This window comes from Globicephala melas, chromosome 14 (assembly GCF_963455315.2).
Source record: "Globicephala melas chromosome 14, mGloMel1.2, whole genome shotgun sequence".
Classification (NCBI taxonomy): Eukaryota; Metazoa; Chordata; class Mammalia; order Artiodactyla; family Delphinidae; genus Globicephala; species Globicephala melas.
Window position 1 is genome coordinate 80,210,795 of NC_083327.1, and position 22,973 is coordinate 80,233,767.

Below are 22,973 nucleotides of genomic sequence, written 5' to 3' on the forward strand. Positions count from 1 at the left end.
TATTTTTTCCTACAGATAATATATAACCGGCTTCACGGGACAGTGCCCTAACTTCGCAACTATTTTTTTTCTCTCTAGGATGGAACAGGATGGCAGTTAAGCTTAACCAACTTCAGTGTGGGGTCTACAGATGTAGGTATATTTAATAAACTGAATTAACTTATGGAATTATAGAGCTCAGAACTGGATGTTTAGCAAAACATCTGCAAAGTGTTTAACGGACTGGCTTACTGTAAAGGCAGGTTAGAATTGTAGAAGATAATCAACCTCAAATCCATCCAGAAAGCATTCTTAAAATTGTGGGTATTGAACAACCCATAATAAAAGTGATCCACAACAATCCCAATTAAAAAAAATTTCCTGGTCTTACTACCAAAATTAGTATTTTGTAAATTTTAGGAGGATCGTAACGACTTTTTAACAAGATGGAACTAACCCAGCAATGAATGACAGAAGTGATTCCAATTTTTAAAATGCTGTTAATGCAATAATTTATTTGAAGTTATTCTTTGCACCTCACAAAGGTTCAAGGTTGTTCAGAAGAAAGTATAGTAGATTAGAAGGAAGGAGATTGGGGCTCCAGCTTTCATCCCATTACTTACTAGGCTTGTCACTTAGGGCAAATCACTTAAAACCCCTGAGCTGTGGTTTCCTCATTTTACCCCTGCTTCACTCAGCTCCACTGCTAGGCAGCCTCCTCAAGGTGCTCCACACCCAGAAGGCACTCAGTGAATGTTTGCTGGCTGAACAAACCAAAGATTGATTGAAAATGAAAATAAAAATATTGTCACATACACCGCAGAAGTTGCTCTGAGGTTAAAATGATGTGGGGTTATAATATGTGGGGAATTAGCTTGAGAATCATGAAAAATGCTATAGAGACATACAGCGCAGTTCATTTTACAAATGGAGAAAGATGTTCTTATATATTTTTAATACCTAATTTAAAAAGAAACTAAGGTTGGGACTTCTCTGGCAGTCCAGTGGTTAAGACTTCGCCTTCCAATGCAAGGGGTGCAGGTTTGATCCCTGGTCAGGGAGCTAAGACGATACATGCTTTGTGGCCAAAAAACCAAAACACATAAAACAGAAGCAATATTGTAACAAATTCAATAAAGACCTTAAAAATGGTCCACATCAAAAAAAATCTTTAAAAGAAAAAAGAAACTAAAGTAAGTGTGTTAATAACTGCAAGCTATTTCAAATAACTTATGTATTTATAAATATTTATATATATTTATAAATATTATACATTTATAAATATTCTGAGAAAAACAGACTATATCTACCTAAAGCTTCAGAAGACTTCAGTGATTAAAGAGTCATAATTTCAGAAATAAAATATCTGTGATTTTCAATAGTGCAGGTAAATTCACCAGAGAAGTTCAGATTAAAAAGTCAAATGGTAATTCCCTATAACACAGTCATGCTAGGTAATATCTTACCATATTTTAAAAAGAGATTTATATGTACTAATGTTGAAAGGTCTAAGATATACTGTTAGGTGAAAAATGCAAATAACACATCCCATATACTTCCAGGTGTTCAAATCTATATCTATAAAAATATCTTGAAAAAGGCCTGGAAGGTACACACCTGATCGATGACAGTGGTCGCCTCTGAGGAGGGACTTTTAGCTTTATTGGCATTGCCTGAAATTTTTTAATAGCAGGAATGTGAAAAACTAGATGAGAGCATATTACTAATTCATAGAATCCCTTGAGCATTACTTGAAGATTGAAGATTGAAGGGGTAACTATCTGTTTAATTTTATACAAATATGGGTATACTTCTTGGTCTTTGCAAGGAGAGAGCACTATAGCTTTCAGTTACCCAACATTTAGGGATTCTTGGTTAGAGTAAGTTAAACAGTTTTTCTGCAGAGAAGAAAAGCTCAATGGCTGACAGCACTGATATCTAACATTAAATAGCATACTTACTAAAAAAAGAACGAAACCACAAAACTAAGGAAAAATATATTAGCTATATATAGTGGTAATGGGAAGAGTAAGTAAAAATATATTAGTTACACAGTGGTGATGGAAGGGCTAAGGAAAAATACATTCATTAGTTATATATACTGGTAATGGGAAGCTTGTAATTAGACATAATTCTCATTAGAGTTATAATATAGCTTCTAAATAGTCTACTATTAAATAAAGTTTCATTTTAAAAATTAGTTTTATTATTTCAACGTATTTGATTTGCTCAGTCCATTGGACAAGAAGACATGTTGACTAAACACAACCTAGCGCATAACCTGAGGGGACTCGCGCATCATTACCTGATTGCTCGCAAAGCTGACTGGCTGCTGCTGGGTTCCACGGCTCCGAAGCTCCCCTCTATTGCAACAGTTCTTCACTCCTGAAGGATTTCCTCATTTGTTTGCTCATCCTCTTCTTCCATAAGCTTCCTGTCTTGGGATGACACTCTCTCCATATACATTGCATCATACGGTGTTCTTTGCAGGGAGTCTGTGTCTGGAAGTGGCCTCTGTGCCTGTGATGCACCGTGATCCTGGAACTCGTAGCCCACCGGTGGGTCTCTCATTCCTCCAGGACCACTGAGCCCATCCTCAGGTTTCAGAGAAGAGTGCCTGTCCTCCTTACGCTCATACAGACTCAGTCGTTTCCCAACCACCTCACGGATCAACACTGAGAAATTATAGGTGCAGAAATCACTGTGATTTTTCGTATTTTGGTAGTTATAATGCTGACTTACAGATGAGTACAAAATATTCACCAGCCCTCGTCCCTTCCCTGTATCATGACCTTTTATATAAAGTCAACATACTTACCTTCTGTGCCACTTAATGCACTAAATATGCATTCTAGTCAATGCCTGTTTTAACAGAATATAACTTATAATGTAATGACAGAAGATATTAATTCTGATCAAATTATACAAGAACCAAAATTAATATTGAGGGTAAAACTATGTACCTTTGTTAATATAACTGGTATACTGAAAATTTAAGAACCAAAACTTTAAAATATCTTTCTTCTATATATTCTTTCTACTGAAAAATTTCAGAGATGACTTTCAAATAATAAAATAAAAGAACTTACTGTCAACCACTGTTCTTCCAACCATGCTGCGCTCCATGGCTTTGTCAACTTCATTCATTAGCCATGGAAGGAATCCTATCTCAATATCTGTAATTTAAAAAGTTAACTTCATTAAGTGATTTTTAGGAATCATTATAGATTGGAAGAATTTGTGTTTTCCCCTAATGTTACAGATACATCAATATTGTTTTCTTATTATAAAATGTCAAATAGACTCATACAGCATCACTTTTGTTGTTACCACATTCTCTATATATCTTCTGGTCTATTTCTGTTCAATTGCAGTAGAAACAGTATTTTTAGAACTATGAGGCCTTCCTTGGGGTCAAAGGTGTTAGAACTGACTTTATAGGTGCAATGTGAGATGAATCAAGGAGGCGGGGGGTGGGGGTGGAAGCAGGGGGTGTGGAACTGGGAGCAGAACTCCAAGCCAAATGCAATGCAAAGCCAGAACTGAGCAATGCTGGCACCTCCACCTGAAGCCCAGCTGAAGCCTGGGGACGACAGAAGCTGATCAAGATTCAGAGGTAAGGGTCAGAGGGCATCTAAGAAGGCCATGTAGAAATGGGTTGGAAACGAGGTGTTTCCATTAGTGATAAATTAGTTCAAACTGAAATGGAAATCTACTCTATGGTATAAGCCTTTAAAAAATATGGTCCCTGGGCTTCCCTGGTGGCGCAGTGGTTGAGAGTCTGCCTGCCGATGCAGGGGACGTGGGTTCGTGCCCCGGTCTGGGAGGATCCCACATGCCACAAAGCGGCTGGGCCCGTGAGCCATGGCCGCTGAGCCTGCGCGTCCCGAGCCTGTGCTCCGCAACGGGAGAGACCACAACAGTGAGAGGCCCGCGTACCGCCAAAAAAAAAAAAAAAAAAAAAAAGGTCCCTTACAATATACATTTTAATGTTTTAAAATGGCTTTTTTGGGGGACGTTTCTGGAGGTGCAGTGGTTAAGACTCTGCACTTAAACTGCAGGGGGCACAGGTTCGACCCCTGGTTGGGGAACTATGATCCCACATGCCGTGCGGCATGGCCAAAAAAAAAAAAAAAAGCTTTTTTTGGGGGCAGGCACCTAATTGTTATTTTTCAATGGGTGACAAGAGAGAGTGTGATAGAATATATATTCACTACTATAAATAGTCTTAATCTGAAGCATGAATCTCCTTTGCAAGCTTTTAAATGATCTATAACTGACTTTTCCAGCAACCCATGAACGCAGAAAAGGTTGCTGGCCTCTGTGACTAACAGCAAGAGGCCCAGCTGGACCCCGGGAAGCTGGCAGCATGGCAAGGGCACTGGACCTGGAGTCAGAGTCCCAGTCAGTGCAGACCTAAGCACCCCCCGAGTGTCCAAGAGCAATTCAAGTTCTCTGAGCTTCAGTTTCTACTTCTGAAAAATGGGACTTAATCTGCCATACTCCCTCCCTCACAGCCCTTTCGGATGGGCCAAATGGTATCATGTGTGAAAAACACGACAAAAATTGCAAAGTACAATAGAAATGTAAACTAATAATATTTGTCTGTAACCTGACCCTTATGTATTGAATTCAGTGTGTCATCGGTGAAAACTGACATGGCTAATATCTGCCCTCAGACAGTATTAGCCATTTGAAATAGGACCTGTGTACAAAGCAGCATGGATGTAAGTGCTTTTGAACCCGAGGAAGGAGGGCGGCAGTGAGAAAGTGCCAACTCTTCCCCTCCGTTTGGCCACACCAAGCTGAGGAGAGTGGCTCTGAGGGGATGCTGGGAGATGGCTAACAGGTACGGGTTCTATCAAGGCAGAGACCAGGTTGGTTTGGTTGTTGTTGAAGCCTCCAACACTTAATACAATGCCTGGGATAGTATAAACACCTCATTACATAACCTCACTAGCTGTCCCCAAAGAGATTTTGATTGGAATAGGAAGTCTACTGAGAAAAACTTAGCGACCACTACTTACACATATAGATTACATATACAACTGACCCTTGAAGGACATGGCGGTTGGGGCTGCTGACCGCAGGCACAGCCAAACATCCGCGTATGACTTCGCAGGCAGACCTCTGTATCTGCAGGTCTGCATCTGTGGCTTCAACCAACCACGGGCTGTACTATGTTGCAGTACGTATTGGGTGAAAAAGTCCGCGTTTAGGTTTTATTTACATTATGACGTTTAGCTCCTAAATGATCCTCGTGTCACACAGGAGGAGACTGAAGGTCATAGAGCTTAGTTAATGATAAAACTGGGATTCAAGCTCAAGTTTTTGACATCAAGTCCGTATTTCTTTCTACTATCCAATATTGTTTCTCAATGAAAGTAAACATCCTAAAATCAAGATCTTTATAATGCACCTCTTACTAGTAACAGTTCTTTCTTAAAACAACTGTAATTGATTTTAAAATTTGTTTCAGAAAGATTCCAATTCAAAATAAAAATGGGCACGCGATAAATCTGAACCATGAAGAGGATGCTTATTGTTAGACAGTTAATCTAACAAAGACCTCCACAGACCTCTTTCAACAGGATCATAAAAGTAGCCTGCATCCCTGAGGCTGCTGAAAACAGAAGGGAGAAGGTCGGCCAGGTAACGCTGTGCAAACGCTCGGGCGGCGATTTTCTGTGCAGTCTCCTTATGCTTGTGAACCACCTGCCACTGCTGCTGCTTACGACGTTCCTGCCCAGAGAAAAACGCCACCACAGGTGGTTATTCAGCTATTACGTCTTCCCCAAATGCTGACTCTAGTGAGCGGGAAGAATTTGGACTTATATTTGTATCCAAAAATGAACAGCGAGGTGTCTATTACCAGTTCAGGTTTTTCATCAAGATTTTAATGAATTTCAACAGCTAGGTAGGTACTGAATTCAGAGGAGATGAAACTTAAGGTAAAATTTGTTTCCTGATCCATTTTCAAGTAAAATAATTTCAAGACATACATGTTTGACTGTATGGCTGATATCAAAGAATAATAACAGTTATATGTATTTTTAATTAGTATTTTAAAGTATTGCTGATATGAAAATTACAGTTGCTTAGATATCTTTGATTAAAAACTTGGGCCAATAAGTTATCTCATTTGTAATGATTCTTTGAGTTCATAAAGTTCAGAAAATTATAAAACCTCTTTTTGTTGTTGTTGCTTCTTGTAGCTCATATGAAACCTCTGAAGCTAATGAACTATTCTCTACTCCTATGTACAAGTGGGAACATTAATATATTTTCTAATTAAATCTATTTTCAAAGTTTAAGCAAATATAAATCTAGATGATTTGTAGACTTCATTTTTTAAAATATATTTCCTAACAGTAAATAAACAAATTTAACTTTTTTTTTGATAGGGTCTTCACCAATTATTTCAACAAAGCTAATTCTGTCAGTGTTCATTTTATAATTGTGAACAAATAATCCTGCATTTGCACAATCTTTACCATCAGCCCTATGCTCTTTACACAATTAATTATTCACTTTGGAGGAGAACTGAAAGTCCATTTGACTAGGTTTTGGGTAAAATGTCCCGACAACTAAGCTATTCTGCGTGGTAAGCTAAACTCTTTGAGCCCGTTCAGGTGTCTGGGAACTCCTTCATCATCTATCCAGCCAGTGTTTAATACAGGGTGACACTTATTGCCAAACCCAGACAGACTCTTATCTAAAGATTACTGAGCCTCGTGCTTCCTAACTAGAGGTTTCTGGCATATTTTAAAAATTGGATTCTAAAACTTTTCTTATTAAAGGTTCTAAAAACCTATAATCTAGAGAAATATTCTATAAAGACCCCAAGTATAAATATTTTATAAAGACACAAGTAGTAGACTCTACAGATGTGGAGCAAGGCTCACCACAGAGAATAAGATGCAGAATTCTAGGCAGATCTTCTGCTTCTTACCGCCCACCTACCCAAAGATACTCCACTTTTTCCTGCCACCTTCTCTGCCACTGACTTGGGGCAAATTCATGTTATTTCTTTCTCTAGCACTCTTGATATTTAAGAGTGCCTTTCACTGGAACATATGTAATTTAAATTGTTACATTTAGGAACTTTGGGAACTCTGTGTAGGTACATTTATGTAAAGTGGAATTTAAAAACGTAATTCAGTCCAGGAAAGATCTGTGATCTACAGGAGAGACCTGAGCAACAATTACTACAGGTCTTTTCTATATGTTTGCAAAGATCTTGAGCTCTGTTCATACTACATGTGATTTTGAACATAGTCTATTAAATAACCAAAATCTAAGAGAGAAACTAAAATTCTATACTTTTTCCTCTCGGTGTCGTCTCTCCCGCTCTTCAAGTCGCTGAACTTCCGCAAGCTCGACGTTGTGTAACTCCTCATGTACGTGCTGACGGGCCTGCAGGTTCGCCAACTCTTCTTCTTCCATTACTTCCAGAAGAGACTGCTCGATGGTCTTTCCCACCAAAACTTCTAACATTGGTTTAACTTCAAGATCAAAGTCAAAGAGCTTAAACACACAAAACAAAGCAAGTTTAAAATTGTAATCATGAACCAAAGGCTCAGTGAAAAAATATCCGGAAGATGAGCAATAACAGAATACTATTTATTGAGTGTCTTCTGTGTGCCAGACACTGTGCTGGTGTTTTATTCATGGTTTCTGATCCTCAAAATAGCCTGAAGGGCACACAGGCTGTTTACAAGCAAAAAATGATTGAGTCTAAGTTATAAAAAGACCTATGCAATCATCAGAATGAACCTCGATACTCAACAATTTTCAGATAAAACTCTGAAACCCAAGGGAAATGTCCGTCTTTCTTATTCTCTGCCTTTTCTACTCAGTTTTTACTGGTCGTTTTGATAACGGTTTGAAGAACAAAGGAACAAGAATAACGGATATTTTGGTGATTCATCTCTAGGATTTCGAGGCAAATATACCCTTCTATGTAGGTTATGAAAACTTAATTTCCCAATCTCAACGACCGTACTTTCAAATTCCTTCAAATCTTAAATCTCACTGAAGTCATTATGTACATAAGGACTGCCTTCTCTTCTTCAATTTCATAAACTGGCCTATTTATGCATTCCACACTGATATGAAAATGTAATTATTTCAGGATTATTTTCCTAACATAGATCATCTTCATAAAATTTATGTAATCTACAAGGAACTAACAGTGGAACTTTTTATACCAGAGATATTACTTTTATTTGGTACAAATCTACCTTAATATTCATATATTAAGCAAGTATGCAAACGCACAAAAATTAAATATGTAAATATTCTAAAAACATTTCTAAAAATTTTTATTTCTGAACAGCAAAGAGGGAAAATGAGATCATGGTATTTAAAAACATGCAGACCTACTAGAGAATGGACTTGAGGATACGGGGAGGGGGAAGGGTAAGCTGGGACAAAGCGAGAGAGTGGCATGGACATATATACACTACCAAACGTAAAACAGATAGCTAGTGGGAAGCAGCCGCATAGCACAGGGAGATCAGCTCGGGGCTTTGTGACCACCTAGAGGGGTGGGATAGGGAGGGTGGGAGGGAGGGAGATGCAAGAAGGGGTAGGATTGGGAGGGAGATGCAAGAAGACATATGGGGACATATGTATATGTATAACTAATTCACTTTGTTATAAAGCAGAAATTGACACACCACTGTAAAGCAATTATACTCTAATAAAGATGTTAAAAAATAATTTAAAAAATAACATTTCTGGGTAGCTCAGTATAAAACTATTATAGATAAATTTGGAAAGAAATGCAGTAAGTAGAATCTTCTTGACTGTGAAGTGGTTTGTATTCATGTTAAGCTTTTAAGTAAACCTAACTTTAACTATTTATAAAGAAGATAGAGGGAAGTCCAATAATGTACTATACCTCTCCTTCTAGAATTTGGGTGGCCACATCTTTGCCAGTTTTGGCAGGAATAAAGAGCGGTGTTGGTGGTTTGTCCAAAAATGCATCTGTTTGGCATTCCATATCAACTTCTATTATGCGGTCAGCAATTTCTTCAAGGTATAATTCTAAGAGAACACCATATACATTGAGTTTGAAATTCTGGTCTATTCCAAGTATTTGAAACTACAGTCCCTTCAAAATAGAATTGAATGGATCAGAAAACAAGTCTTGGAATAAAAGTACTCAAATGTGGGGTTCAATTCACATAGTGTGCTAAGCGTTTTTATAATATTTGGAAGACTATAGAGTTACTCAGGCTAGAACATTAATTAAATGTTGAGAAAGCACTGTGCTTTGTATTTGAAAACAGAACTAAAGAAGAGCATGAAACCATAGATGTACGTAAGACACAAAGTATAACACAGGATGCAAAGTTAACGATCCATTTATTTAACGAGTCCTAAGATAGTCAACTTATAAAGATTTTAAAATTCCTGGATATTTAAAAAAACTATGCACCATGTCACTGTGTTACCTGATGTTCCCTCTAGCCTACATATTATAAACAGACATATGAAACCAAATTTCACCTTAGGAATAATTTATATGAGGCAAGGGCAGTATGGTATCACGCAAAGAACATGAGAATCGGAGTCAGATGTTGAACACAGAACCCAGCCAAATTACATCCTCTTTGGGCCTCAGTTTCTTTATGTGTAAAAGGGCTCATAATTATCAGTCACATGGAGTCTTTGTAATAATAAAGGAGATACATAGGAAAAGGACCTGGTGTAGTCTCTGAGATACAAGAAATACTCAACAAAAAGTACCTGCTATTCCATCACTTAATATTCTGATGGTATAAATAAACACTAAAATTTAGCTCTCTCAGAATTACAACTATGTTGGCTAATCACAGACATATACTCATTCTACACTTGGCCTCAACGTAGGGAAAAAACACGGAATGGTCCTCTTCCTTTCATCCTTATTATCCAGAAATATCTCAGATGAATCTACTCACCATCTCGGCAGGGTGCAAGGTGAATGCCGAGTAGTTACACTGGTCCAAGGAGAACACCAAGTACTGTTTGACTATCAAGATTCTATCAACAACACAGCTAGACCCTATAGATCTAGGTAAGCCTCCACAGCTGACAACAGTCAAACAAGAGGAAAAGCCTGGCACTAGCCTAGGAAAGCCCGAATGGCCCTGGGGAGTAAGCAAAGCGAATGGAGAACAAAAGGAGAGACAAGAAGAGGCCATGGTGAGAGAAGTGGGGGACTCAGATCTAAATGGGTTTACTCCCCTCAAAAGACAAAACACCAAAATAAAACTAGATTGCTGTCCTCTCCTGTTGGTCCAACACTGATTCATGTTGGGCTATAAAAAGTAAGAAATAATGCCAGTTTGAGAATAGAATATGTGAAAAGGGCTAAGAGAGAACTTAATTTGGTCATTAAATTCTTTTTTCAAAAACCCCATCTCATACTTGCAGCCATACCCAATATAATAATAATATATAGTCTATGAGTTTGTTTAATGAAGGGACTTCTCCTACCATGTGACTGGGGAAGTACTGGACAGCATAACAGACACATAAATAATATAAAGGCCAAATAAAATGAACTGACTTAGAAAACCAAGCACACCCAGGAGCCACCATGCCAATGGCGGGCCCACATACCTGTCTGTACATCTACATGCTTTCTGCCTTCCACGGGTTCGGGCGTTCGTGGTCTGAGCTCTTCTTGGGCTCGTTTTTTGGCAAGAGCCCTCCTCTTAGCCTGCTGCTGTCTCTGAATCTCTGCAGGATCGGGCTGCTCAGGCTGAGTGACAGAAAAGGCTTCTAAAATTTAGAAAATATTTCTCAAAGCATATAGGACTGCTGTTCCAAAAGTGATTCCTGGATGGTATAAAAGCCTCTGTCAGAGAATGCCTCTTGATTATCATCAGTGACTTGATGATTAAAAATTTATTTGAACTTTGTCTGGTAATTACAAAGGTATCTGACAAAACATATAAAGTAACTTCAATTTATGACTGTTAATTAAAATGGGTGCAGAATCCCATCTAATAAATTGTTTTTCCTCATTCAAGGATTTTTACCATGAACTCCTCTGGGGCCTAGTAAACCGATACAACCACTCAGTCACAGTAAATTTTAATGTGTAGTTAAGAAATTGAAAAGCGCTCGAATTTTTTAAAAATCTGATTTCATGGACAGAATTTCCTTAAAAACTATATTAGCTCACAAAGAAAATACCCTCAGTCCAAACGAAGCCTGTCCAAGTGCACAAAATAGTAGCTAAGGGATTAAAAGAATAATTATTCACAGTAGTCCTGCAATATGTGGCAGTCCTTGATTTCATACTCACACCTAATTCTGTAGCCCTTCTCCATAGCTACCTTATCTCATCTCAAGGTAAATAGGAAAAGAAAAGGAAAATATAAAAGTACTTTACATGAAAATTTTTAATATTTAAAATTAGACTTCTAAAAACATTTTAATTGAAATTGTAGTTTTTTAAAAAAGAAAAAAGAAAATTACCTATAATCCCATCTTCCTAATACAATGGCTACTGCTATTGAAATGCACACAGTGTTTGTGAAGTTGTGGTGATACCATACATTTTATACTGTTTTCCTAACTTAACACTACCTATCGTAAATTTTCCCCATATTCACATTATATAGTGGAAAGAAGAGCATTGGCTCTGAAGCTCAAATTCCAACTCCTTAATTTATTAATTACTAGGATTAGTAAAGCTTGGACTAATAACCCACATTTTCAGATATTCAGTTTTCTCATCTGTACAATGGGAATAACATCTGTTAAGTTTTAGATTATAAGGAACAAATCAGATGATAATGTAACAAGTCTAACACAATACCTGTCATAGAATAGCTCTTCCCTTACATAATTATTATTTCCTTTTATTATAAAATAACCACCAAAAAGAAAGAAATATCTTTACCAAAAAGAAAGAAATATCACCTACAGTTTTATTTTTCTAATACAATTACTAATATCATTTTGGGATTCTTCAATGGAGGACTTTTCCTTTGTATAATGTGTATATTCTACATTATTATAAATATCATGCTTGATTTATTTCTATTTTTTAATGTAATAGAATTTTAAATGTCAGCCTTGAAAGATTTAGGGTAACAGAAATACAACAAGTTCATTTTAGAAATGCATTGCCTAACTTAACTGTTTCAGATCTAGTTATAATCTCTTTTTAAAAAAGTTTTATTTTGAAATAATTCACAGAAATTTGCAAAAATTGTACATAGCGTCCTGTGTATGCTTCACCCAGCTTCTTTCAATGGTGACATCTTATACAATTATAACAAAATATCAAAATCAGGAAATTAACATATAAGATATTAACAGATCTTACTCGGTTTTCACAATTTTTACAGGCATTGATTTGTGTCTGTGTATGTTATTCTATATGATTTTATATATAGATTTGTGTAACCACTACCACAATAAAGATAGAGACCTATCTCATTGCCCCAAAGGAGCCTCTTTTATATTTCTCCAAGTCCCACCTTCAATTCTGTTCTCCATCTCTAGATTTTGTCTTTTTAAGAATGTTATATACAAGGAATCATTCAGAATGTAACCTTTTGAGATTGCCTTTTTTCCACTAAGCATAATGTCCTTGAGGTCCACCCAGGTTATTACCTGTATCAATAGTTCATTCCTTTTTTTAAAAAAAATTTATGTATTTAATTTATTTATTTTTGGCTGGGTTAGGTCTTCGCCACTGCACTCTGGCTTTCTCTAGTTGCTGCGAGCAGGGGCTACTCTTTGTTGCGGTGCACAGGCTTCTCATTGCAGTGGCTTCTCTTGCTGCAGAGCACGGGCTCTAGGCGCATGGGCTTCGGTAGTTGCAGCACATGGGCTCAGCAGTTGTGGCTCACGGGCTCTAGAGCGCAGGCTCAGTAGTTGTGGCGCACGGGCTTAGTTACTCCGTGGCATGTGGGATCTTCCCAGACCAGGGCTTGAACCTGTGTCCCCTGCACTGGCAGGCGGATTCTTAACCACTGCACCACCAGGGAAGCCCTCATGGCTTTTTGTTAGCAGTGCTTGATTGCATGAATGTACCAGGTTTGTTTAACCATTTACCTACTGAAAGACACTTGGTTTTTTCAGTTTTTTGGCTATTATGAATAAAGCTGCTACAAATGTTCATTTGTGAACAGGTTAATATGTGAACATATGTTCCCATTTCTCTGGGATAAATGTCTAAGAGTTAAATTGTGGACTTGAATGGTAAGTGCTTGTTAGTTTTTATAAGCAGCCACTTAACGATTTTCTAGGGTCCATGTACCATTTTACATTTCAAACTGCAATCTACCAGAGTTCCAGTTGCTCTACATCCTCACAAGCACTTCATCTTACTATTATTTTAAAATTTTAGCTTTTCTAACAGGTGTGTAGTTACATCATTGTGGTTTTAATTTGTATTTCTCTAATTTGTATTTCCCTAATCTTGGTTTCAAGACTTTTTTTGTTTTTTGCTTTTGGAAGTTTGATTTTGATGTGTCTTGGTGAAAATTTGTAGGTTTATGCCTTTTGTCAAACTCGTGGAATTTTCAGGCACTATTTCTTTGAGTATTTTTTCAAATCCCACACTTTTCCTCCTTTCCTGGGACTGAATTTAGATATTTTGTTATTGTTCCTCAGATCTCTGAGGCTTTTTCGGGGGCAGGCGTCTATTTTCTACCTGTTCTTCAGACCAGGTAATTCCACTGATTTGTTTCTGTATTGACTGACTGTTTCCTATGTCATCTCCAATAAGTCCATCTGAGAGGTTTTTATTTTGGTTATTGTATTTTTCAGTTCTATATTTTCCATTTGGTTCATTTTAATCTTGTCTGTTTCTTTGCAAAGATTTTCTATTTTTTTCCATTTGTTTCAAGAAAGTTCATAATTGCTCATTTTTGATTGAAGTATTTTTATGATGACCACTTTAAAAGTCTTGTCAGGTTACTCCTACATCTGAGTCATCTTGGCGTTGTCATCTCTTGATTGATTTTTCTCATTCAAGTTGTGACTGTCCTGGTTCTTGGTACAATTGAGTGATTTTTAAATTGTCTTCTGGACATGTTGGGTATTATGCTGTGAGACTATGGGTCTTAATCGTTTTAGCAGGAAGTCACCCCTTTTGTTTTAGTGCACAGGTGTGAGTGGAGAGGAAAGTTTACCACCATGCAGTGAAAGCAGGGTGCCAACCTGCATCATCTCACTGGTGCCAGGTGGGGGTGATAGTTCAGCTCCTTGCTATGCTCCACTGACACTAGCGTTGGAGTGTAGGGGAGTTGAGTTCTGGCTAGCACTGCCTCTTACTACCTTGTTCCTCCTTGTTGCCGTCAGGTAGGGTTGAAAATTCAGCTCCCTCCTGGCTCAGCTGATGCCACCCCAGAAAAAGTAGGGGATCCATTTATACCATCTCTTACCACCTCACTGCCCCGGGTGAGGTGGCACTTCAGCCTCCTGCTCTGCCCTTGTTGACACCAACTCCGTGGATTAATCAGAGGACTGATTCGTATTGTTGCTGTCACGTGGAGATGTTAAAAGGCCCAGCTCTCCACCTTAGCCTCACCAATGGCCATGTGGAGGGGCAGCGCGGTTTATCCATTGGTGTGTGGCTGGAGGAGGGCTACAATGCTAAGGAGGTTTCTGTTGCACGAGGCCACCCTCTACCTTTGGACAGAGGGAGCAGGCTTTTCTTAGGGTGTGCCAGGTTCCAGGGTGTTCGTGGTTGCAGGTTGCAGGCTTCTCTGGCACTCTGGGATATGTGAGAGGCAAAAAGAAAACCCATGGACTCATTGCCATGTTGTTCAAGTCCAGAGGCTCCTAGCCAGTCCACTTTCTTCTTTCTACCTTTCAGAATCTTCCTGTTTGTTTGTGGTGCTACATCCAGGGTTTTTTAGTTGTAAAAGGAGGAATAGGAAGGAATTGGTGAATTCCTACATGTCTGGAACTGGAAGTCTGAGTATACTTTTAAAGTGAGGTGTTGATGAACTGACTAAAGAACTAAAAAAAAATGTACCAAATCATCATAATATTAATTTTTTTAAAAAGGACTAAAAAAGCAGTGATTCTCCATTCTACTCTTGTTTGAGATCTGGCAGTATTCATTGCTACTGCCACAAGAAAATGCTGGAACATGTCTATATCACATGTTTGAGCTATTGTTTCTAAATGCTGGCCCCTGAACTGGCTGTACCAGAATGGCCCAGGGAAGTTTATTAATACTACATACCCCTGTGTCCAACTTTTGGAGGTTCTAATGCAGTAGATGCATGGTATGCTGAAGCATATATATTTTTGAGTTTTCTAGGTGATTTTGATATATGCTGATTCAGAATGTCTAACATCCCATACATCCCATGTGGTGTTAAGCATTTATATGTCAAATAGTGTTTACAAGTTAACTATATTTCATTTCTGTGCCAAGAAATCATTCTTTTTTTAAATTTAATTTTTTTAATACAGCAGGTTCTTATTAGTTATCTATTTTATACATATTAGAGCACATATGTCAATCCCCAAGAAATCATTCTTAATATCACACTATATCTTACTCATCTCTGTATCCTACATACCCAGCACAGGACTTAAAACTCAATAAATATTTGTTGAGTGAACTAAAGAAAAGAAGCATAATTCAGACTTTTTGATTAAATAATGATAACAGTATTGGAGCATGAGATAATTTAAACAAACCTAAATATATTAGACCAGTGCTACTGAAAGTGTGGTCCTCAGACTCGTGTTGTCTGTGAGCTATTTGAACTGGTCTATAACAATTTAATTATAGAAACTGAGAGTAAACATTTGGAAACTTTTAGAATAGATCTCCACAGTTCTATTCACCTAGTAAAAAACTGGGGTTTGTATTTTTAAAAATACTTTTAATTGTGGTAAAATACACATAACATAAAATTTACCATCTTAACCATTTTTAAGTGCACAGTTCAGTGGCATTAACTACATTCACATTGTGCAACCGTCACCACCATCCATCTCCAGAACTCTTTTCATCTTGTAAAAAGGAAACTCCGTACCCATTAAATAACTACTCCCTATTCCCCCATCCCTGGCAACCACTATCTGGTTTGTATTTTGCATGTCTTTTTTTTTTTTTCATTTCATTTTTCTAGCAATTCATCTTTATTTTATTTCATAAATGTGTTAGTCTATAACAGATTAGAAATTAAAAGAAACAAAAATTGGTCCTTCACCACAAGAACGCTCTGTGTTATACTATTCAAATTATACTTACCAGTGGTACTGTCTGCAGAGCATAAGTGTTGCCTCGGATCACCCTTCTGTCATACATTATGTTTCCGTAATGCATAGGTTCTTCAGCTCTGTAAAAAAGCAAATTCTAAATAATGACTGTAATAGAGTATTGGTATCTATGAAGTCAATTCATTTTTTAAAATTGAAGTATACTTGATTTACAGTGTTGTGTTAGTTTCAGGTGTACAGCAAAGTGATTCAATTATACATATATATATATTTTTTCAGATTCTTTTCCATTATAAGGTATTACAAGATATTGAATGTAGTTCCCTGTGCTATATAGTAGGTCCTTGTTGTTTATCTATTTCATATATAGTAATGTGTATCTGTTAACCCCAAATTCCCAATTTATTCCTCTCCCCCCTTTCCCCTTTGGTAATCATAAGTTTGTTTTCTATGTCTGTGAGTCTATTTCTGTTCTGTTAATAAGTTCAATTGTATCACTTCTTTAGATTCCACATATAAGTGATGTCATATTTGTCTTTCTCTGTCTGAAGTCAACTCATTTTTAATAGGATTTAGAAATGAAAATATTTTCATTTAAGATGAAAATACTTTAATTGATTTTTTTTTTAGCACAGTCCATAAAGTAAGGAGACAAATGGAATGTTTATTATAAAGCCAGGTGCTTCACAGATATTATTTATTGCTCACAATAAGCTTCAAGTTGGGAATGATGGTTGCCATTTGACTGAAGAGAAAGTAGACCCAGAAAGGAATCTGACCAAGGTCACCTAGCTAGTGAGAGGTGGAGCTAGATTTAGGATGCAAATCTGTTAGACTACTTAACAAACCTGAAAAGAGCCCAGGTGAAATGGGACTTGCTCTAAAGGACTGAAAAAATTTTGATTCCAGAATTGAAAAGTTACATTAATAGAATCAGGCTTAAAACATAAGTTACATTTATTATTGTTCTTTAACCTCCAAGCTATTTTAAAATGATATTTTTTAAAATATTAATAAAATTTTAACTTCAGAGGTCAGAATGATCAATAGTGAAAAATACACAGCTGATATTTTCATTTGAAATTCTGTAAACGATATGCCATTTGTGGTTATGAAACCAAATAGCGACCTGTACCAATAACAGTACTCTCTCAGAAATGATTCTGTTAGGGGTAGTAAATTGCTTGTTTATCACATACTGAAACCACTACTGGATAGCCTGGCATCATATTACTCAAAACCCAGACATGCTTCACTGCTCATCTTACTCGACTCCTGGACAGTGTTCGGCTCAGCCGGCCACTTCCCCGCTGAAGTGCTCTCCATCCCAGGCCTCCTGATACCACCATATTATCCTGAACGCTCTTCTGCTTTTTCTCTGACTCCTTTCTCAGCCAGGTATTTGCTAGTCACCCCCACTGAAGAATTTCCTCATGATTCAGCCTTCTCTTGTCCTGAGTTGACCTCATCCACTCTCAAGGCTTCACTTAATGTCCATATACCTAAAACTCCCAATTTTATCTTTAGCTCAGAACTCTCCTCTGAGCTCCAGACTGTACAGCCAGTTGACATGCGTGATGACATCTCACTCAAATGTCTCAAAGGCAACCTCAAAATTGAACTAATTATCATTTTCCCACTCCAACTTGTTACTTCTGTAGTGTTCTCTATTTCATTAAATGGTACTACTAATCACCCAATTGGTTTAGAAGCCTGGGAGTCATCCATGACTCTTCCCTCTTCCCCATTTTCTACAACCAGCAAATCCTATTGATTCTACCCCCCAAATCTTTCTGGCATCCATCCACTGCTCACTGCCACCACTATCGTTTACTGGGACTGTTGCAGAAGTCTCTTAGTCTCTTAACTGTGTGGAACAACATTTCTTTCCAACATTTCTATCCACTGTAGCCAGTGATCTTTCAGAATGGAAAAATCCAAACATAATGCTTACTTGATTAAAGCCTCCTAGTGCTAATTAAAAGTGATAGTGAGGATAAATTTTGGTTTTGTTTTTATGATATCAAAGACAAAAAGAAAAAAAAGTCCATAACACCTATTGCTGGAGAGGATGTGGGAAAAAGGATACGTTTAAACATTTCTGGAGGAAAGATATTTTGTTCCATTTGTCTGTATTAAAAAAACACATGACTTAACAATCCCACCCTGGGAATCTGCCTCATAGATATATAAAAGCCAGTACATAAGGCTATTTACTGAAACTTCCTTCTTTGTGGTTAAAAACTTGAAGTGAACTTAATATCTATCAATAGTGGAAAATTTTAATAACATATGGTATCAGGGGATATCATGCTGCTATTAAAAATAATTGGAGGAATTTCCACAAAGAATTAAGTGAGTGAAGGAAGATGTTGAGAACTGTGTATGTTACCACTGCTATGAAGTAAAGCCCTTGTAGCTGTGTATGTGTATGTATATATTTATACACGTGTACATAAACATGTGAGCCTGGAGAAAAGTACAGAAGTATTCATTCAAAGTCATTAACATGGTTTGGGGGCAGGAGAGGGAGAGTAGGTTTGCAAGGGAAGGGGCTGGGGAATAAGGCTGTACTAAGGAAACCCACAGGCATGAGTGATAGGATAATTATTAAAAGATTAGATATGTATGTGCATGTATACATAAAAAAATTAGGGAAAAAAGGAATTAGAGCTTATAAAATAGGGGGAAGCCAACTGCAGATTAATGTGTGAAGTATGATTCTATTTTGGAAATAAACCTTCTATACATATGTGCATATGCTCCTGTATGAGTGAACAAGCAAGGAGGTGTGGAAGAATAAGATTTTTTAAAAATTTATTTATTTTGCCTGCATTGGGTCTTTGCTGTGCACGGGCTTTCTCTAGTTGTGGCGAGCGGGGGCTACTCTTCGTTGTGGTGCATGGGCTCATTGCTGTGGCTTCTCTTGCTGCGGAGCACAGGCTCTAGGCACGCAGGCTTCAGTAGTTGTGGTGTGTGGGCTCAGTAGTTGTGGCTCACGGGCTCTAGAGCACAGGCTCAGTAGTTGTGGCGCACGGGCTTACCTGCTCTGCGGCATGTGGGATCTTCCCGGACCAGGGGAGGATCGAACCCATGTCCCCTGCATTGGCAGGCGGATTCTTAACCACTGCGCCACCAGGGAAGCCCGAGATTGTTAAATTTGGTTACAACAAGAAAGTGGGAGTAGAGGTCGGTGGGAGATAATTAACTCTGCCTTTATTCCCCCTTATTTTGTATTCTTCATTTGCTTCAACAAGCATATATTACTTTTATAAACTGAAAATCACCAATAAGGATAATTTTAAACTGAAAAATCAAAGACATAATATAAAAGAACTCCTCCAAAGGCTTGAATCAACAGATTACTTGAATATACCAATCAACTAACTCTATAAAAAAAAAGAAATTGTTCCTAATGAACCACCATTGATTCTTATTTCAACTGTTGGTGTGATTCAATAGGAAGGATTTGTAAGCAACCACTTAAAGGCACCAGGAAGTATTTCTCAAAGGAGTCCCTTTTAAAATTGAATCCTTTTATAATATAAATAATTTACATTTAAATTTCCTTGTTTTGGCTTTCTTAAAGTGGTAGACATTTATTATAAAAGAAGTCTTGGGCCTCCCTGGTGGCGCAGTGGTTGGGAGTCCGCCTGTCGATGCAGGGGACGCGGGTTCGTGCCCCGGTCCGGGAAGATCCCACGTGCCGCGGAGTGGCTGGGCCCGTGAGCCATGGCCGCTGAGCCTGCGCATCCGGAGCCTGTGCTCCGCAATGGGAGAGGCCACAACAGTGAGAGGCCCGCGTACAGCAAAAAAGAAAAAAAAGTCTTTATTGTCAGAATAAGATAATTATGAATTTAGACTCTGTTTGAAATAAGCATCAAGAGCTACACTGCTCCTGTTCAGTCATTAATTCAACAATTTGTGTTGAGTGCTACGTGTCAGGCAGAGTCTTAAGTGAACAAAAGTCACAAAGGTTCCTGCTTGCATGGAGCCTGAATTCTTGTAAAGTTCTGCTGATTCCAAAATTTGAGGCTTACGGCAAGAACTTTAAGAGAACCATAACATTTAACGCCCTTTCCAAATATGGATATTTGAATATTTGCAAATACTGATGAATGTAAAAGTACAATTTGGGGTCCAGCATGTTAGGATAACCTGATTCCTGTCCAAAGGCTGCTGTGGAAACAGCTTTAGTTGGCTCCCATTTTGGACACGCTATTGTGTGTGACACCTTTTTTTTTTGCTGTACGCGGGCCTGTCACTGTTGTGGCCTCTCCCGTTGCGGAGCACAGGCTCCGGACGCGCAGGCTCGGCGGCCATGGCTCACGGGCCCAGCCGCTCCGTGGCATGTGGGATCTTCCCGGACCGGGGCACGAACCCGTGTCCCCTGCATCGGCAGGCGGACTCTCAACCACTGCGCCACCAGGGAAGCCCTGTGTGACACCTTTTTACCTCAGTTTCTTCATTTGCATAATGGAGTTATAGACCAAGTTCACAGCACTGGGGACTACGTAAGAAAATGTCTGTAAATGCCCCTAGAAGGTGCTTGCATGGCACATAGTCGGCCAACAGTAAACATCACTTGACTCAAACTTAGTGAAATAAGTCGGTTCCGTCCACATGTTATCAATCATGCCAGCATGATTTCTTGCCCTTTCTTGCTTCAGTTCTCCACACCACGGGAGAGTTCTTTAGGGGAGGAAATTTTATATTTCGCAGAGCGTAGAAAAGGGAAAGCAGCATAGGCAGGTTTTGCCAGGGCGAAGGGGCCAGGACCCCGCGGCCCCGGGACGTCGGGGGGTGGGGATGGGGGTGGAGACCACAGAGGGGTTGGTTGGCTCACTCACTGCTGCATCTGGTCGTCCCGGTAACAGCGGCGCCGGCCAGGCAGGGCCCGGGGCCGGCTGGTGTAGGTGTAGGTGGCCATGGCTGGAGAGGCGCGGTCCGTCAACGTGCAGGCCACGCCCAGGGTCAGACCGCTTCGCTTTCGGTGAAGTTTGGGTTCGAAGCAGGTGGCCACAAAAGTGTCGTGGGAGCCGGAGAGGTGCACGTAGTGCCAAGGGCAGGGATTCCGCGACGCAAGGAGAGGCGGCAAGAAGGGAAGCGGGCGGGACGGGAAGTTGCCAGGGCAGGAGGTGGGAGCTACACTCGGCTTACTCGGTGCAGCACTGAGCCCGCCGGCGCCACCCGCACCGGTTGCCCAGCAACCCAGCGTTCCGGCTGGAAGCGGGACCTCAGGGAAGTTCCTGCTGGAGGGTTTCGGGGGAAGACCAGTGCGCCGGGGCATTTCCGGTCTTGACTCCGCCCACCCAAGTCTACCTTGTAGATGCACCTGCGCGTGAAGGAGGCGGGCGTGGCAGACCCCCGCGGAGGCTTGAGGAGGACGGCCGTGGTCCCCGGTCCCACTTTTGAGTGTGGCTTTGCGGGGCCTGTGTTGGCGCCGTTCTCCCAGGCCTCGTTCCTCGGGGGCCGCCCTCGGCTGCTTCTCCCGGCACTGACGCCGCGCCTCTACTTCGGGCTGTCCACCTACGGTCGCACACGCGTGGCACCCGGGTTCCTAGCTCTGTTACGTGCCAGGGCCGGGCCAGGGCTTCCCTGGTGCCTCCCAGCACCGCCACCTCTCCCGCCCCAGGGGCCGCCTGCCGCCGTCCTCCGCAGCTGGTCTGCATTCTCCGCCTTCTCTGCTTACCGCTCTGTTGCTAGTCCTACAAGGGACCCTCGGGCGCACGGAGCGTGAAGGCCTGCCCCACCGACGTGTCATTTTGGGAAAGGGTGGGCACTTTCTTGAGTCTTTTAGGCCCCCTTTGCCCTGAAGAATGAAGCATCATGGGGTGAGTCTGCCCTTAGAAACGCAATGGATTGGTTTTAGTACTGGCAATGTAAGAATATTGGTTTGTGTAAGTGAAGTTTAGGCATCCCTGAGCGATCGGTTATTTGCATTAGCGTTTGCGTTCTTCAATTCAGTTAAGTGCTGTGTGGATTTAAATGCAGGTTCTGCAACGTACTAGCCCTGTAACCTCTGGCAAGGTAATGTTTTTGTGCTTCATCTTGCTAATTTGCAAAATAGGGGTAATAGAATTTATCTCTTAAGAGTTTGTCATGAGGATTAAAAGAGTTAAGAGTAAAATACGTAGAACTGTATCTGGTAAATGATAAGGCATTCTATTAAGATCGAGATCCCTCCTGTGCTTTGAAGCTTATGGTCTAAAGCAGATGTAGGCATTGTATAAACACTAACATAAAGGTATATGGTAAATGCGAGAGGTAAAAACACTGAATGAAGATTTTAGGTCTGATCTCTTAATTTTGAGGTGGTTTCTGAATGGGCCAAAGGAGAAAGTGACATTTAAATTGTGTCTGATGTGCATAGAAACAGATGGACTAGAAGTGGGGGGCTAGAGAAAGAAACGAGTTAAAGATGACTCTAAGGGTTTTGATTAAATGTCGGGCATTGTGTAGAAAAAAATGCAGAGACGCTCTGGCTTATGTTGTTTTTCTTCAGAGGATTTAATTTTACTCAGCTGGCAGAGTTGACATTTAATAAAGGATTCAGGCTTTGGGAGGACTGATCGATTTCTGGTTTTCCCTTATTCCAGACCATAGGCCTCTAAGAATCTCAACAGAAAACCTAGCATTTTAACGGGTCCCCATCTTGGGGGGCCTTGAACTCTGTAAGTTTGTATTCCCAGCTCTGTGAGATTGTGGAAAGGTCTACTTAGCTTTTTGACCACTTAGCACCTGCTTGGTATCTTGATTTCTAGTGTCCTTGCAGATTAGAATTAACCAAA

The 22,973-nt window shown here is 39.6% G+C and overlaps 1 protein-coding gene across 1 annotated transcript; it reads right to left on the reverse strand.

Moving 5' to 3' along the window:
- Nucleotides 1-232: 232 nt before the first annotated feature.
- On the reverse strand, nucleotides 233-21,856 carry RSPH3 (radial spoke head 3). The gene is given in 9 exon segments (XM_060283914.2): nucleotides 233-2,654; nucleotides 3,069-3,155; nucleotides 5,559-5,721; nucleotides 7,303-7,506; nucleotides 8,885-9,030; nucleotides 10,594-10,735; nucleotides 16,214-16,301; nucleotides 21,033-21,571; nucleotides 21,573-21,856. Coding segments are annotated over 9 exon segments (1,947 nt in total). The 5' UTR covers nucleotides 21,855-21,856; the 3' UTR covers nucleotides 233-2,358.
- Between the last annotated feature and the right edge of the window lie 1,117 nt (nucleotides 21,857-22,973).